Source organism: Sceloporus undulatus, chromosome 1 (assembly GCF_019175285.1).
Source record: "Sceloporus undulatus isolate JIND9_A2432 ecotype Alabama chromosome 1, SceUnd_v1.1, whole genome shotgun sequence".
Lineage (NCBI taxonomy): Eukaryota > Metazoa > Chordata > Lepidosauria > Squamata > Phrynosomatidae > Sceloporus > Sceloporus undulatus.
The window spans coordinates 153,361,308-153,375,437 of NC_056522.1; the positions used below are offsets into that span (position 1 = coordinate 153,361,308).

General features: G+C 38.8%; 1 protein-coding gene across 16 annotated transcripts in view; it reads right to left on the bottom strand.

Annotated features, from left to right (window-relative positions):
• The window catches only part of PUM2 (pumilio RNA binding family member 2), a 70,800-nt gene that overhangs the window by 25,408 nt on the left and 31,262 nt on the right, over positions 1–14,130 (bottom strand). For 10 of the 16 annotated variants that reach the window (XM_042450857.1, XM_042450803.1, XM_042450848.1 and 7 more), the window contains exons 9-12: positions 13,424–13,566; positions 8,631–8,769; positions 3,259–3,402; positions 1,467–1,748 (exon numbers count right to left, since the gene is read on the bottom strand). In XM_042450857.1, the coding sequence (XP_042306791.1) occupies positions 1,467–1,748; positions 3,259–3,402; positions 8,631–8,769; positions 13,424–13,566 (708 nt within the window). Of the gene's footprint in view, positions 1–279; positions 313–1,466; positions 1,749–3,258; positions 3,403–8,630; positions 8,770–13,423; positions 13,567–14,130 lie in introns of all 16 variants that reach the window. The other 6 variants (XM_042450812.1, XM_042450756.1, XM_042450747.1 and 3 more) reach the window with 1 other exon arrangement.

Genomic DNA, 14,130 nt, shown 5'->3' on the forward strand with positions numbered 1-14,130 from the left:
AATGGCAGAAGATTGCTACAGAATCTTCTTCTTTTTAAAAATATAATTAGAGTCTTAGCAAGTACAAGTACATTTGTACGAATGTACGTCTAATCCTGACTAGACTTACATTTATAATCAAGCCAGGGTTTGTTGAAACAAAATTAATTGAAATGGTGTAAGGCTGCAGTTAAATAGGGCGCAAGAAATGCAGGACTACATATCATGTTCTTTTTATAAACAGACATCTGCTTTATACTAAACTACTGGAGAAAGGAAAAAAAATCTTCAGAAGCCTACCATAAAAAGTGTGTTTTAAGGATACTCTTCTCCCTAAGCAAAAAATGACAGGAATATGATTCTCAGTTTTTGATATTAATGATTTTTAAATGAAAACATTTTAAGACTTGAATGTCAGATACATTTCTTACATTACACTGTGTCTCTAAACTCATTCTACACAGAGATGTGCCAGCTAAAATAAAGATTCTATGAGGCTATTAGGGAATAGTTCTAACAGTTGAAGTGAAGCAATCTAACACACTGTCTAAAACACTTTAAAAAATTGTTTCACATGGGACATTTTCCAAGGTCAAGGTGTGCAAGCTCACATCTATTCTTTTGTAAAATGCACTGAATTGTGTGGGCTTCAATCATGCCTTCACCTATGCAATGTTAGCAACTGCTCTTATGTGCCTTGACATAAATTCACAATTTTTTTCAACAAAAAAATCATCACAATCTAAGAAGCTAACGAATTCTAGAAGGGCTGTTTATATATTTATTACATGGTGAATAAAGCAATAAAGATAACTACACAATTAAAATAAAGAAACATGACAATGGTTAAGCTCTTCTGAACTGAAGCAATTAAAAAAAAATGTCAAGATACTGCAAGATGTATGAAAGACCACAGGCTGCATTCTGAGGCAATGGGAAAAGAAAATCCTCCTTGTCTCTGCACAGAAGCAATGAGTCCAAAGAGCAAAATGGAGGGCCTTTGCTTCCAACGTCACCCTCTCTTACTACAAGTACTCTTGATGGTAGAGGAAATAATGCTCATGTCACTCCACAAAACATTCCTGAGCATGCATTCATAATCCTGAGAAAGGAAACCTACATTCTTGCCTCTAGCAACAGTGATCCTGATAGCTGATGATGCTAGAATTAGCAGAGGGAAGGTTATCTACTGGCCGCTAATCAGACAAAAACAGCCCTAGTTATACTTAAGGGACAGAAACCTAACAAGTCCAGTTCATCATAAGACCAAGCTATTATAAAGGCCTGCAAATTTAAGTCACCTGGCTATTATCACTAATACACTCAACACTGTTCCTTACCTGCAAGATCTAGTATATTCAACTGTCTTTCTTTCAACTCCAAACACATCCTTTTTTAAGAATGCAAAGGGAGAAAAACATTTCCCCCTAAACCACAGCAACACATATAACCTCTTCACTGTTGTTTTTACCAAAGAAATAACTTACCAGATGAGCCAAATCCACCAAGAGCTGACCCAATAGCAGCTCCTAAGGAGCTGCTGCTTCCAAAACCAAGAGATGTGTTTCCTGGTTGACCAGGACCATGTGAAAAGAGTGAACTGCTTTGGGAGTTATTGGTCAAAGTATTGTTGCCATAAAATGAATTCGATTGTAGATTGTTGTTTGCTTGCTGCTGCTGCTGTTGTGGCTGGGCACCAAGGGGCCGAAAAAGCCCATTTGTGGCTCCTGTGATATTGCTTGCTGTTCCTCCAGCTGAAGCTGCTGCAGCTGTAAAACATACACTGTTGTTGTTTTTCCCAATTATCAGTAACAATCAGAGTATAAAACATATTAACACTTCTAGACTGCAATTCCCGTAATCTCTTAACACTGGCTGTTGGTGCAAAAACAACAATGTGCCCATCTCTGGTGTACAGGAAAATCCAAAACAGAAAAAAGTAACTTGTACATAAAATTTTAAGCAGATAAAAGATGTTAACATATATTTGCATATTTGAACGGAAGGTATACCTTACATATAAGAAACCCTTCCCAAGTTGGCAGGAGAGATCTCACTGTTTGGAAATCAGCAGCAGCAAGAGTCATACTGCATTTACAAAAATTTAGTGCCACAAAAGAACCAAGGCACTGACTTTCCATAAGCCTTCTAGCACATCATTTTTCAACATCTCATCTGCTAGATGTCGTGGACTCCCAAATCCCAGAAACCCTGACCCTAAGTAGGATTTCTGGTAAATCCAAATATCTGGACAGCCAAAGTTTGAGAGCCACTGCTCTAAGACCAGGGAAAGGTTGTATCACTTTCCACCTGTTATTGGTCCTTCTCTTTGTCTTCCCTTTCAGTGCCTAGGTACACTGTGAAGGCTGTCACTCCATGGTATCCTATGCCATAACACATTTTACTGGTAGATTTAGATTTATGTTCAGTACTTACTTATCTATAGGATTAGCACAACCCTCATATGTTGCATGCCTCCTTCTTCCTAATAATTAGCTCATGGCTCAATGCTATGTAGTGAAACGCCCATGTACAACCAGCTGGACATACCTATATTTATATCCTCCCTCCATGGCAATAACTGCCATCTTCCATCCTGAAGGGAGGGAGGAGGCAGGCCCAATGACATCAGGACTGCCCTAAAGAGACTGAGCCCTCCCTCCATGGCAACAACTGCCATCTTCCAGCCTGGAGGGAGCGTGGGGGATTGGAAAGAGGCTTATTTTGAATTTTAATTGTATTCTGTATATATTTTTATTGCTGCAACCTGCCTGGACTCCTTGTGATTGGGCGGGCTATAAATAAATATTTATTATTATTATTATTATTATTATTATTATTATTATTATTATTATTATCTATGCTTAAAATTATTTGTATGATTTAAACACAGTGCATTCATAAGGATGACTGCAAGATACCACAGTTCAGATAGTTCTCACAGCTGGTTCACAAAAGTGTTTCCAAGCAGAGGTACCTTGGAGGTGCAAGACCTTGGAAGTAAAAACCAGAAGATGATGAATCACCTTTTATTGGTAAGATGAGTCAGAAATGGAAGAAATTCAACTCCTTAGAGAACAATCCATACATTTTCTTGTACATATGTGGGGAGCTCCTAGCAAATAGTAATAGAGAAAGTTCTACCACTGAGTCACAGCTTTCTGAATAGTAAACTGTTCTTAGTAAACCTTCTTAGGCAACAAAATGAGAATAGAACTATTACCAAAACAACTCATTTTCTTCAATGAAATGCAACAGCACTGTGGAAGAGTTACCTACCTGCTTGTGCAGCTGCAGAACTGATGATAACAGGTGCTGAAGCCACCAACCTGACAGGTGCTCCAAGTCCAGTTCTGGCCCCAGGACCTACCACCAAAGCACCAGTCTGATCATAATAGGCAGTGGGCGCAAGCACTTGATAGCCTAATCAATACAGAAAATATGCTCTAGTAAACGTCTTTATTATGGGATCAATACTTTTACTTTCTATCCAAAGAACAGGTTACAACCGAACAGATAGCATTGTCATTCGTTTTTCTAGAAATTAAGAACCAACTCTATTCCAAATATATTCTTTTTATTCTTAAACTTTGGTTCAGGTACAGATTGCCAGTCAGCCACTTGTCCAGGGATAAACAGAACTGTACCCCAGTGACCAAACAAAAGAGCGCATCTTCTGTTTCTTTCATCTATCTGCTCATTCATGTGTCAGCACAGTCCAGGGATCTCCTCATCCCCTGCCCTTTCCTAGCAAAGAAATATATGCAAGATATTTCCATTCCTAGCCAAGGAATAGGATGCCACACAAACAATGCTTCTAGATGAACTACAGAACTCTACTTGTAGATAAGCTACTTTGGTGGAAAAATGTGGAGGCAGGCATATACTGCCAATATGTACTTGCAGAACTGCTACAGTTTATGGGCATCACTTTGAATTCCATATTTTGATACTGACCACTAGATCTCAAGAGCTTGCCACTGTCAGCAGACCTACAGATTTTGGCAAGTACTCTCCCAACTTCACATTTATCACCTTTTTTAAGAAGACAATTATGTTAATATAAAAGCACTTATCAGCCTAACATTTATTCAGTTATCCTAATGTTGAAGACAATGTATTTTGTTTTGTTTTGTTTTGAAGTTGAGTAAAGCTCTTCACTTTCCTCATCAGGAACTCTAAAGATGAAGTAATGGAATCCATCTGGGATTTTCTAGCAAAACAACTTTGTTCTTCTACAGAGGTTAACCAAGAATAGTAGAATATATGAAAGTAATAAAGGGCAAAAAATTAAGTAAGAGACCCTTACTCATTTCATATAAAAAGGCTCAGAAGCCCCATCTGTACCTCCCTAACCACAAAGCATAGGCTATTTATGCTCTGAGCAATGGCAATTCCCTTATGAAGTCTCAGAAAGCAGTTGGATTTCTCTACAAGATATATGTGCTCACTATTTTAAAATAACTGTTTTAGGTGCTCTGCTGTATTCTTGGCATGTTGTATGTTCAAGCCAAGGACAGAAGATTTAATTGGGCTATGTATGAGTTTTCTCTCACAGATCTGTATGCACAATCACAGTAGATTAAGCCTATAAATTATATACAAGGAAACATATCAAACCAAGAAAAAAAATAAAGGTGGTTATCTGTATATATGTAGGCATCCAAGTACCCTCAATTCAAAATAGGGAAGAGCTATATAAAGTCTTAGAATGTATAAAGAATATTAACAAGGCTTCTAAAAAACAGAACTACATTTTTGGTATTAAAAATGCATATACAAAACTGAACTGGGCTATTCTGTTCTACTACCTTCACTACCATTTTCACATGCTAGCAAATGGCCAGGCTTGCACTGCACTCTGTTTACTGCTTCTCTGTAAGGAATGTAAAATAGGTTGTTAGAGAATAAACAGTATAAGTAAAAAACAAGAAATCTCTTTAAAGATAAATTTACACTATACTAAGCAATGGAATCACAAGGAATTAGTTGTTATGTGGTTATCCCTAGGAAATGTTCAATACTCAACGATTAAGCATAAATTATGTGTATTCCAACTGTTTCCCAACTGTCATTCTGTATAAGGAAACAGGCTGGCTGTGTCCACACAAAACAGGAACAGAATGCCAGAGTGACTTGGCTTCTCACTCTCACTGCCCAACCAGTTCTACATGGCTCCTTCCACCAATAGGAATAGGTACAAATATAGTGGGCCCTTGATATCCTATGGAGTTTGGTTCCAAGAGCCCATATGGATATCAAAATCCATGGATGCTCAAGTCCCATTATATACAATGGCACAGTAAAGTGGTCTCCTTTACACAGAATGGGAAAACCAGGATTTGCTTTTTTATTTTTTTAAAAATAATTCCAAATGGTGAAAGGTGAATCTGTGCATGCAGAATCCATGGATGTGTAGGGCCAACTGTAAATGGGAAATTATAAGCACACACACTCCACATGTAGTATTATATCTGAACCTGAGTCTGAAAATGACTCTTCCACAGTTGGAAGCTGATTTCATATCGTGACGTCATACTCAGACCTATCAGAGAAACAACCAGAGGTCCAAAACAGGGTGTAATGTTATGTAGCACCCTCAGTTTTCAAGTTGGGGAGTGGAGGGTGTGGGAGGGGAGACCTCTGGAGGTCTGGATAGTGGGGTGGGGTGGATAAGCAGTATGCTATCAGGAAAATGTTGGTTTTTCAACAGGCCAGGGAATGGGTAAAATATATGATGCTAAATCTCAGCTGTATGTTATTATTTTCAGCTTCTCTCACTTAGATTTAAGTCACTTAAAACTTCTTTTAAAAAAGGAGTGACATTTGGTATCTGGGAAGGTTTAGGGTTGAATCATGCATCTTGCCCTGGGTCCAAAGACAGCAGCACTGCTGGTTAGTACAGCTGATTCCACTGGTAGGATGAGCCAACCAGGAGTGAAACAGGCAGCAAGCACTAATGCATCAGTTACAAACAATAAGACGAATTCTATAGAAGTGTGGCTTTTATGTGTCAAAGCAGCCAACATTTATAGGGTAATGTAGGAAGGATTTTGCAAAGACTGCAAAGCAGAATGGCTGCTTCTAAATGAGGGTGGTCCATGAGTGTAACCTTTACTCCCACCTGCCTCCATCAATGATACCAATTGACCTCCTGGGATATCTGTCATTGTTTGAATCATGTACTGACTGGCTTCTCAACTCTAGCAAAAATTAAAACTTGCAATAAATTCGGTAAAGCAGTAAAGACTTCTTACCAGCAGCATTGCTAAATCCACTGACATCAAATTTAAAGGAATACTTGTGTGTTGCATTGAAAGTGTCATTTTGTTTTAAATTTTAATGGAGAATGACAACAGTGAACACACTTCAACAATATCTATGCAAAGTAAAAATGCTGTTCTGGCTTCTTGACCAGCTAGGATCTCATTTGGCATCTCTAATCTTCTAAGCTAAGGAAGCTAATCCTTTCTTCTTTAAATGAAAGAGAAAACAGAGCTATTTCTGTACCATTGTTAAAAACGAAGTAGTCACATTTGCACTGTTAAAAAAACTTTCCAAGATGACTTTGGATTTAGTAATATATCATCTGCATGCAGAGGTTTGCAAATAATAGATTATATGACTGTGCTGATTTCTATTCAATTTATCTTGAGTAGTCTCAGTTAGATGCAACATATATAAAAAGTCAAAACTGAAGTACAGTCTGTGATCTTTTCCTATGCCACTGTCAGATCTCTTTTCCTCAATATTAAATTTAACCCTCCTGATCTCCCAAGTACCCTTCAATGATCTTCACATCAAGGGTTGTTGTTTTTTTCTCATCCACAATTGTATTATTTTATCATGGCCTGGCTCTGTATATTAGAGATCAAAGAGTTCATATTAGCAATTACAAGCACAGGTCAGTCTGCTGTTCAATATCTAACTGCAACTAGATGTAGATCTTCTGGTACATTTACCTCTTTATTTTACTGGGACAAACCAAATAAAATGGCTTTATTCTGCCCTTTGATTCTGTTCTACACATTTCTTAAGTCGCAACCTTTTAGAGTGAAATTCTTTGTAATCTTTCTATTAAAAAAGTACAAGTCTCTGCATAGTCAAATAAAGTTGTTACTCATATTAGAATTATCTTCTATACACAGCATTTTATATAAATAAACAAATCAAACAAAGAACAATCTATCTCCATTCCTCCTGAACTTCAAATGACAAAGGACTAAGACTACAATTATGAATAAGAGAAAATGGGGGTGGGGTGGTGGAGGAGTCCCACTGAGCCTGCTTTACCAGTGTAATCCTACTGACATTTATTTAGAAGTTGCACTTCATCTACTAGGACTTCCTTACACTGAAAGGCATCAAGGTTAAGAGCAAAATAATAACGCAAAAGTTGCATTATTATTATGGATTGGCTCAAGTTTAAAGGAGTTGCAGCAAAAGTATGTTGGAACAGATGTACCAATAATCTGATCCCTTTCTTTGTTTCTAGAATAAAGATCAACTACCACATTCACCATGAATAAAAGCTGCAATTTTTGCATGGCACTAAATCCATAATGCGGTAGGTTACACTGATACATGATTTTACAGCATATATTCTGGACTGAATCAGATATATTCTGAAGAAAAACTTCTCAACCATCATGTGAAACAAATTTATCTATTAGAAGAAGGCAAAAACCCTTCTAAACACCTGCTTTCATATGGATGTGTCCTGTACCACAATATAAAGAATGTTAGAATCAGTTCTACCAGAATCCATTTTTTTCAGAATCAGTAGTGAAAGAGTTCTGACAACACACAAAACTGTATATGTCACAAATAGCAAATGCTACATACTGAAATACACTATTTCCCCTCCAGTGACTTGGATTTATGGAATTCATATGATGAACTCCAGGACCTGATCCCCTTCCCCACCACCATTCCCTTCTCCTTTTGTGTTGTGTCATCTTAGATTGTAAGCCTGAGGGCAGGGAACCGTCTAATTAAAAGATCGTATGTACAGTGCTGTGTAAATTTACAGCGCTATATAAATAAAGCTGCTTAATAATAATAATAATAATAATAATAATAATAATAATAATAATAATAATAATAAAATATAAAAGGAAGGCTGCCCTACTGGCACAAGAGAACTGTCTTGTGTTTCCTATTCTTTTTCAGGCCCAGTGCATCACACTCCATTCAGAGGTCCTCTATATCTCAGGCCTGAGTTTTGGAAAATGGAAAACTACTGCAGGAAGGATGTGGTAAAGTGCCATTGTACAACTGAAATGTTGCCTATGTGTCTTAGGAAGCAAGCCATTATATTCCTTATTTTTCTGAAAGTGTGTTAAGTATGTTGTTAATGAGCAGTAGATTTAATTCTCTCAGGAGCAATGCAGACACAAACACTTTGTGTGAAAAGGTCTGGGAAACACTCTCCCTGGCTGTTTCCATCTTATACAAATATTCCTCCTGCCTTACTCTGCCAACTGTAAATGTATATACTGTAATGAAGATCACATTTCAACTTTTACCCAGGCTAAAGAAAACAGTTATTAAGAGATTGCAACTAAATCAACTACTGTGGTTACACCAGGAACTCAGGATATTTAGCTTTATTTTTTTTTTCTTAGTTTCCTTAACTCGTCATTATATACCTGGCATGCCTGTGGCAAGACCCTGACCAAAAGCCAAAGCTGGATTTGCTGCCGCTGCTGCTGCAAGTGACTCTGCCTGCTGCCCTTGCTGACCCTGATTGGGAGTAAGAGGGCGCTGACTTCCTCCAGTACGAAGAACCTACAAAAGACCAAGGGCAACACTATTTGCTTAAAATGTGAGTATGAAAATGGTAATATATCATAAAAATGAAGGAACATCTTTGTGTAATGAACTGTTTTTTTAAATGTATACGCAAAGAATAACGCAACAGGAGTGGGCTATTTTGATTGCAGAATTATGTCACAAGAAACACAAATTCAATATATTACGTTTTCAGCACCATTCAAAAGAAGGGCAGAAATAGCAAGGATCCCATGTCTAGACATTTTAGTAGGTAAATATGACAAACTACTTACAGCTCCAATTTCCACCCCCAGAATCTGTTAAAGGCTGCAATCACTGATCATGCCCTGCAATTTAGTGAGATATTTACAACCTTGAACCAATGCAGATGTAATGCCTATTGGCTTTAAATCATAGTTAAGGGATTATTAATAATCCTCAGACACTTCTTCTGCTCTTCACCTAACACACAAATTTTCACCACTCTCAAACATTGTTTCCCTGCTGTCAAATATACTTAATACAAACCTGTGCTCCAAATCCAGGTATTCAACAAACATGAGTTTAAAATTCCAAATACTGAACACATACAGTATGTATCATCCATGGTTAATGAGATATTTGCAGACAAAGATACAATTACAAACCACTGCTAAAAGATTAAAGCAGTATGCTATTACTTCGATGGCCTCTTGCCTAGTTTGTACATATTGACAAATCCATGCATATTTTTAGAAATTTTATACCTTTGCCTGTTAAGATTACTCTCTTTTTTCTTTCAAATGCTCTTCATTAAGACTGAGCTTCCACAGCCTTCTTTCTATTTATTTAGATAAAAGGTGTACATGTAGGGCCATGGGTGAGCAAAGATTTTGTTGAACTGCAACTCCCTTGAGCTCCAACTAGCAAAGTGAGACAAATTCTGGGAGTTAGCATTCAAGAATATCTGGAGGGCTGAGTTTTACCTACTCATATCAAAGGGCATAAAATGTGACTTATTAGGTATTTACTATTTATTAATTATTCTCATGTGAAGTAAAGGGAGTATGACCGATGCCAAGTGACTTTACGGTTATGTATAACAAACACTTTTAAACACAGAAAGGCCATGCATGAAATGCTGCTGTGAGTCACTAGTGCTGACAGTTCTGCTGTAGTGAAAGCATATGTTGATTTTTTTACCTTATTCAAGAAGCTGATTCAAATCCAAATTCCCCCTTGTGCATATGATCATTAGCCAATGTTAGCAGAACCAATGCAACCTACTTCTGAGCATGATTTGAGCAAATCATTATTATCTTATCATACAGACACAACACTATAACAAGATGAACTCAGAAAAGCTAACCTAACCACGAACAGAAGCTTGGGGATGTTACATCTGCACTGGGCCTAAGATATACCAATTCATTTTTATAACATGTAGAAATCGAAACAAAAAGTTGCAGAACATTAATGTGGATTAGTCAGGTTCACAAAAACAACAACACAAAACAAAAAACAGTGTAGCTCCAATACTAGGTAATATCACATAATGCCACTCACACATTTTTGTAATGCAACCCTCTTTAAAATGTCTTCTGTTACAAAAGATCAACTAAAAAGCATATAAATATTTGAAATGGATAACCATTCTTATACAAATTTGATAGAGGATTGTATTCCCTGGTGTCCTTGTGCTAGTAGAGTGCTAGTAGAATGCACTTGGTGTAAAATGGACACTAGTCTTTCATAAATCCCTTTTTCACTACAGTCTCCTCACAACTGTTGAGAAAGCTGCTTTTTGAGATCTGATGGATCCCTGAACTATAGAGATTGTGGAGTAAAGCACTGCAATAGATAGTGGTGGTGAAAACTGGATGCCACTGCAATCCACCTCAGCCCCACTAAAGTGCTTGCAAATCCACCATTATATAGAACCTAAAAAGATGTAGTTCACCTTGGTGCCAACTCCATCCATATGGTACATATGAATGCTTCAGACACAGCTTTATACTAAAATCATCAGCATATAGTCCAAATAGGATTAAAAAGTAAGTCTAAATAAGCCCACGGATATATCTAGATTTCTATCCCTTTGCACTGTAAAGCAACAGCAGGTATTGGGAAAAGCCCTAACAACTGGGTCAAGGAAACTTTACAATAAATAAAACTGTAAGTGCTCCTATATCAATACTGCACAGCACTAACTAAAATAACAGACACCCCCCACCCCCCAAAAAACCCTGATTAACTTTGGTCCAAAACACACTGCAGAAATAATCCAGTTCGAGGCCATTTTAACTGCCCTGGCTCAATACTAGAGAATCCTGAAAATTGTAGTTTATTGGGGCACCACAGCAATCTCTGACAGAGAAGGCTAAATGGCTTACAAAAACTACAGTTCCCAGAATTCCCTCGCATTGAGCAAAGGCAGTTGAAGTGGTCTCAAATTGGATTATTTCTTCAGTGTGTTTTGAATCTTGAAAGGCAAGAGAATGGAGTAGTCACCTGTTCCACTAGGAGCTAAGGGAAAACAGCTGCAGGTGAGGGAATGGCAACGAAGCATAGTAAGGCCTGGAACAGAAGGGCCTTTGTGGATCCTTCATCATGTGCGAGGGCTGCCTGGTGGGTGGAGCGCCCACACGCCCGGCAGCCCTTGCACGTGACAAGGGCGCCGCAGCTGCAGTGTGCCCACCAGACGCAGCATGTACTGGTGTCGTCGCAGCTGTGCCACCTCCAAACGGGGTGGCGCAGCTGCAACGTCCCTGTGCCACTGCTGGCACTTTGGGCGGCGGAAGTGCGCTGCAAAAAGGAGCCGCTTCCCAGCACTCCTTTTTTGCTCTGCAGGAGTGCTGTGCCATTTGGTTGCTGTGGCGCTCTGAAGAGCAAAGAGAGGCATTGGGGACGCGCCTTTCTGGCGGTGTATACCCTGCCTTAGTTTCCCAATTTTGTACCTGAGAACTAAGGAATATGGGATGCATAAGATCACAAGCATCCCTGGCAATTACTAAGACAGGTCAGGATACATTTTCATGGAATCAATATGCCCAGGAAGCTATAGGCATTCTACTGCAGAGTGAGAGCTTTTGAAAGCAACAGAGACCTGTGCTGTCAGTAAGTCTAGTACCTGACAACTCTTCACATCACCCTCTCTTTCATGGCCTGCTAGGCAACAAACACAACTGAAGAAGTTGTTGTTGAGCTTGGTAAATGTTCAGATATATGGAGAGAAAGAGAGAAGCACATGAGGATGGATCAAGACTACTTTGTTACGGTGAATAATACAGTGCTCCTTTCCCATTTAATAAGACTCCTAATTTGAGCACCCAATGCATCAGCATTAGCGGTTACCAAGATCACAGTTTTCAGAACAGAAATCTTGCAGGGGTACCCTTAAAAGGTGAAGGGAAATGAGGCATAGTCACAATCCTCCAAATAAATATGTGTAGGTCCAATATAGTTACCCTACAAATTCATGGACAACTGGCAAGTTTGCTCCCAGGATATGCAGCTGACAAAAGTGCCTGAAACTTGTCCATATAGGGTACTGAGGTCTGAGCCCACAGAATGACTGTAGTGGAGAAAGCCCAGAACTACTGTAATCCTACCAACAAACAAGTTATTATACCACTCTTCCTTTGCATGTTCTAAACAGGCCCTTGCTCTGTGATTCCCTCTGGCTTTAATCAAACAGATCTGATCAATATATATGGCAGTGTCCTCCTTGGCATATGTATGAATTAGCATGGCCATCTTCTCTATCCTGGGGAACACATTTCCACATAGCCACTGCTGTACCATGGGACCTCCAAACCACAAGAAAGAGTGGGAATCATTTGTCCTTCTGGATGTTATTGGACAGCCACTCCCATCAGCCCTAGCCAGCACAGGCGAAGGTGAATACTAGGAGATACAAGAGATAGGTGAATGAATCCAGGTAAGGCAGTAAACCAACATTAATGTAACCAGCTACATAGTACTTGCTCTGCTTGTTTCTTGTTGGATGGATAGGAATCCTAGTGGCTGTTCACAAATGCTATGGGAAAGTGGTGGTGGTGCTCAATAATCTTCTCAGGAAAGAAGATGTTTATGCATCAGTAGCTCAACTGTACTTGATTCAGATAATTTAAGCAAAGATCAGATGGGTGTAGGTCAACAGGATTCTCTTTCAACTTTGAGTGAATCCTGAACCCTTCACTTCTGACCAGGAGGGCGATCTAACATGAGTTACTTTAACAGCTTCTCTATGTCCTCTCTCTCTATCTCTTTGCTACTTTATGGGAGCTTGTCAGAATCACATAAACAGATCATGGCACCTGCTGTCTATAATGAAGACAGCAAGTCAACTATAGAACAAAGAGACAGACACATTCTCATCCGTGTCAAAAATGAAGACTGCCTTCCTGATTCTGAAGGCAGCCCTCATTTTCCGAAGCAAAGAAGTGGCTTTCCCCAAAGGTAGTTGCCCCTTGGGAGGAGAGAACTGAAAATTAATGACCTATTTGGAAATGAAATATGCTGTATAAATGAAGAATGTATTAACTGAATGCAGACAATGGTCCACCATGACATATGCACAAGTTGTATGCTATTACACATGTTAAGACAATGGCATACACTGCCATATGCAAACTGTACAAGGAGACAATTATTTTACAGTCATCAGATGTGTTCCTCTCCAATTTACCTGCTGCTGTCCTTGTTGAGCCTGTGATGCAGCCTGCTGATTGGCTGAGTTGTTTGCTGCAGCTGCTGCTTGCTGCTGAAACAAGTTGGCTGGATAAACTCCCCAAGGAACTCCATAATATTGAGGAGGAACCACGGCTGGCCCTAACAAAAAATAAGTTTACATTGCAAACACTATTTGTAGTAATTGCACCTTCCAAATTCTTTAAAACAATATTAACTCCATTGTGACAAAATAAATTACATGTATACACAAGACATGTTGATGCCTAGCATCCTAAAATAAACAATAATCCTCTATATGCTCTTCTTCCCAAAATCCACTCCAATTTTTCCCTTCCTTCTCTAAATGTGGTGAGATAAATAGCTTCTATGCCCTGGAAGAAGCATTAAGGGAACAATCAACCTCCCATAGGATATCATTCAACAGCCAACATTGTATAGCAGTCCAAGGGTTGGACTATGATATTGGGAAACCATGGTTTGGATCCCTGTGCAGCCATGGAAACCTACTGGGTGATCTTGAGCAAGTCACATTCTCTCAGCCTCAAAGGAAAGCAAGGACAAACCCCTTCTGAACATATTTTGTGATAAATTCTTCTTAGCATTGGCGTAAATCAGAAATGGCTTGAAGGCACACAACAACAACTATCAATCAAGCACAGCCAAAGGCAAAGTACAATAGAAAAGGGGGCCATACTAACTGTA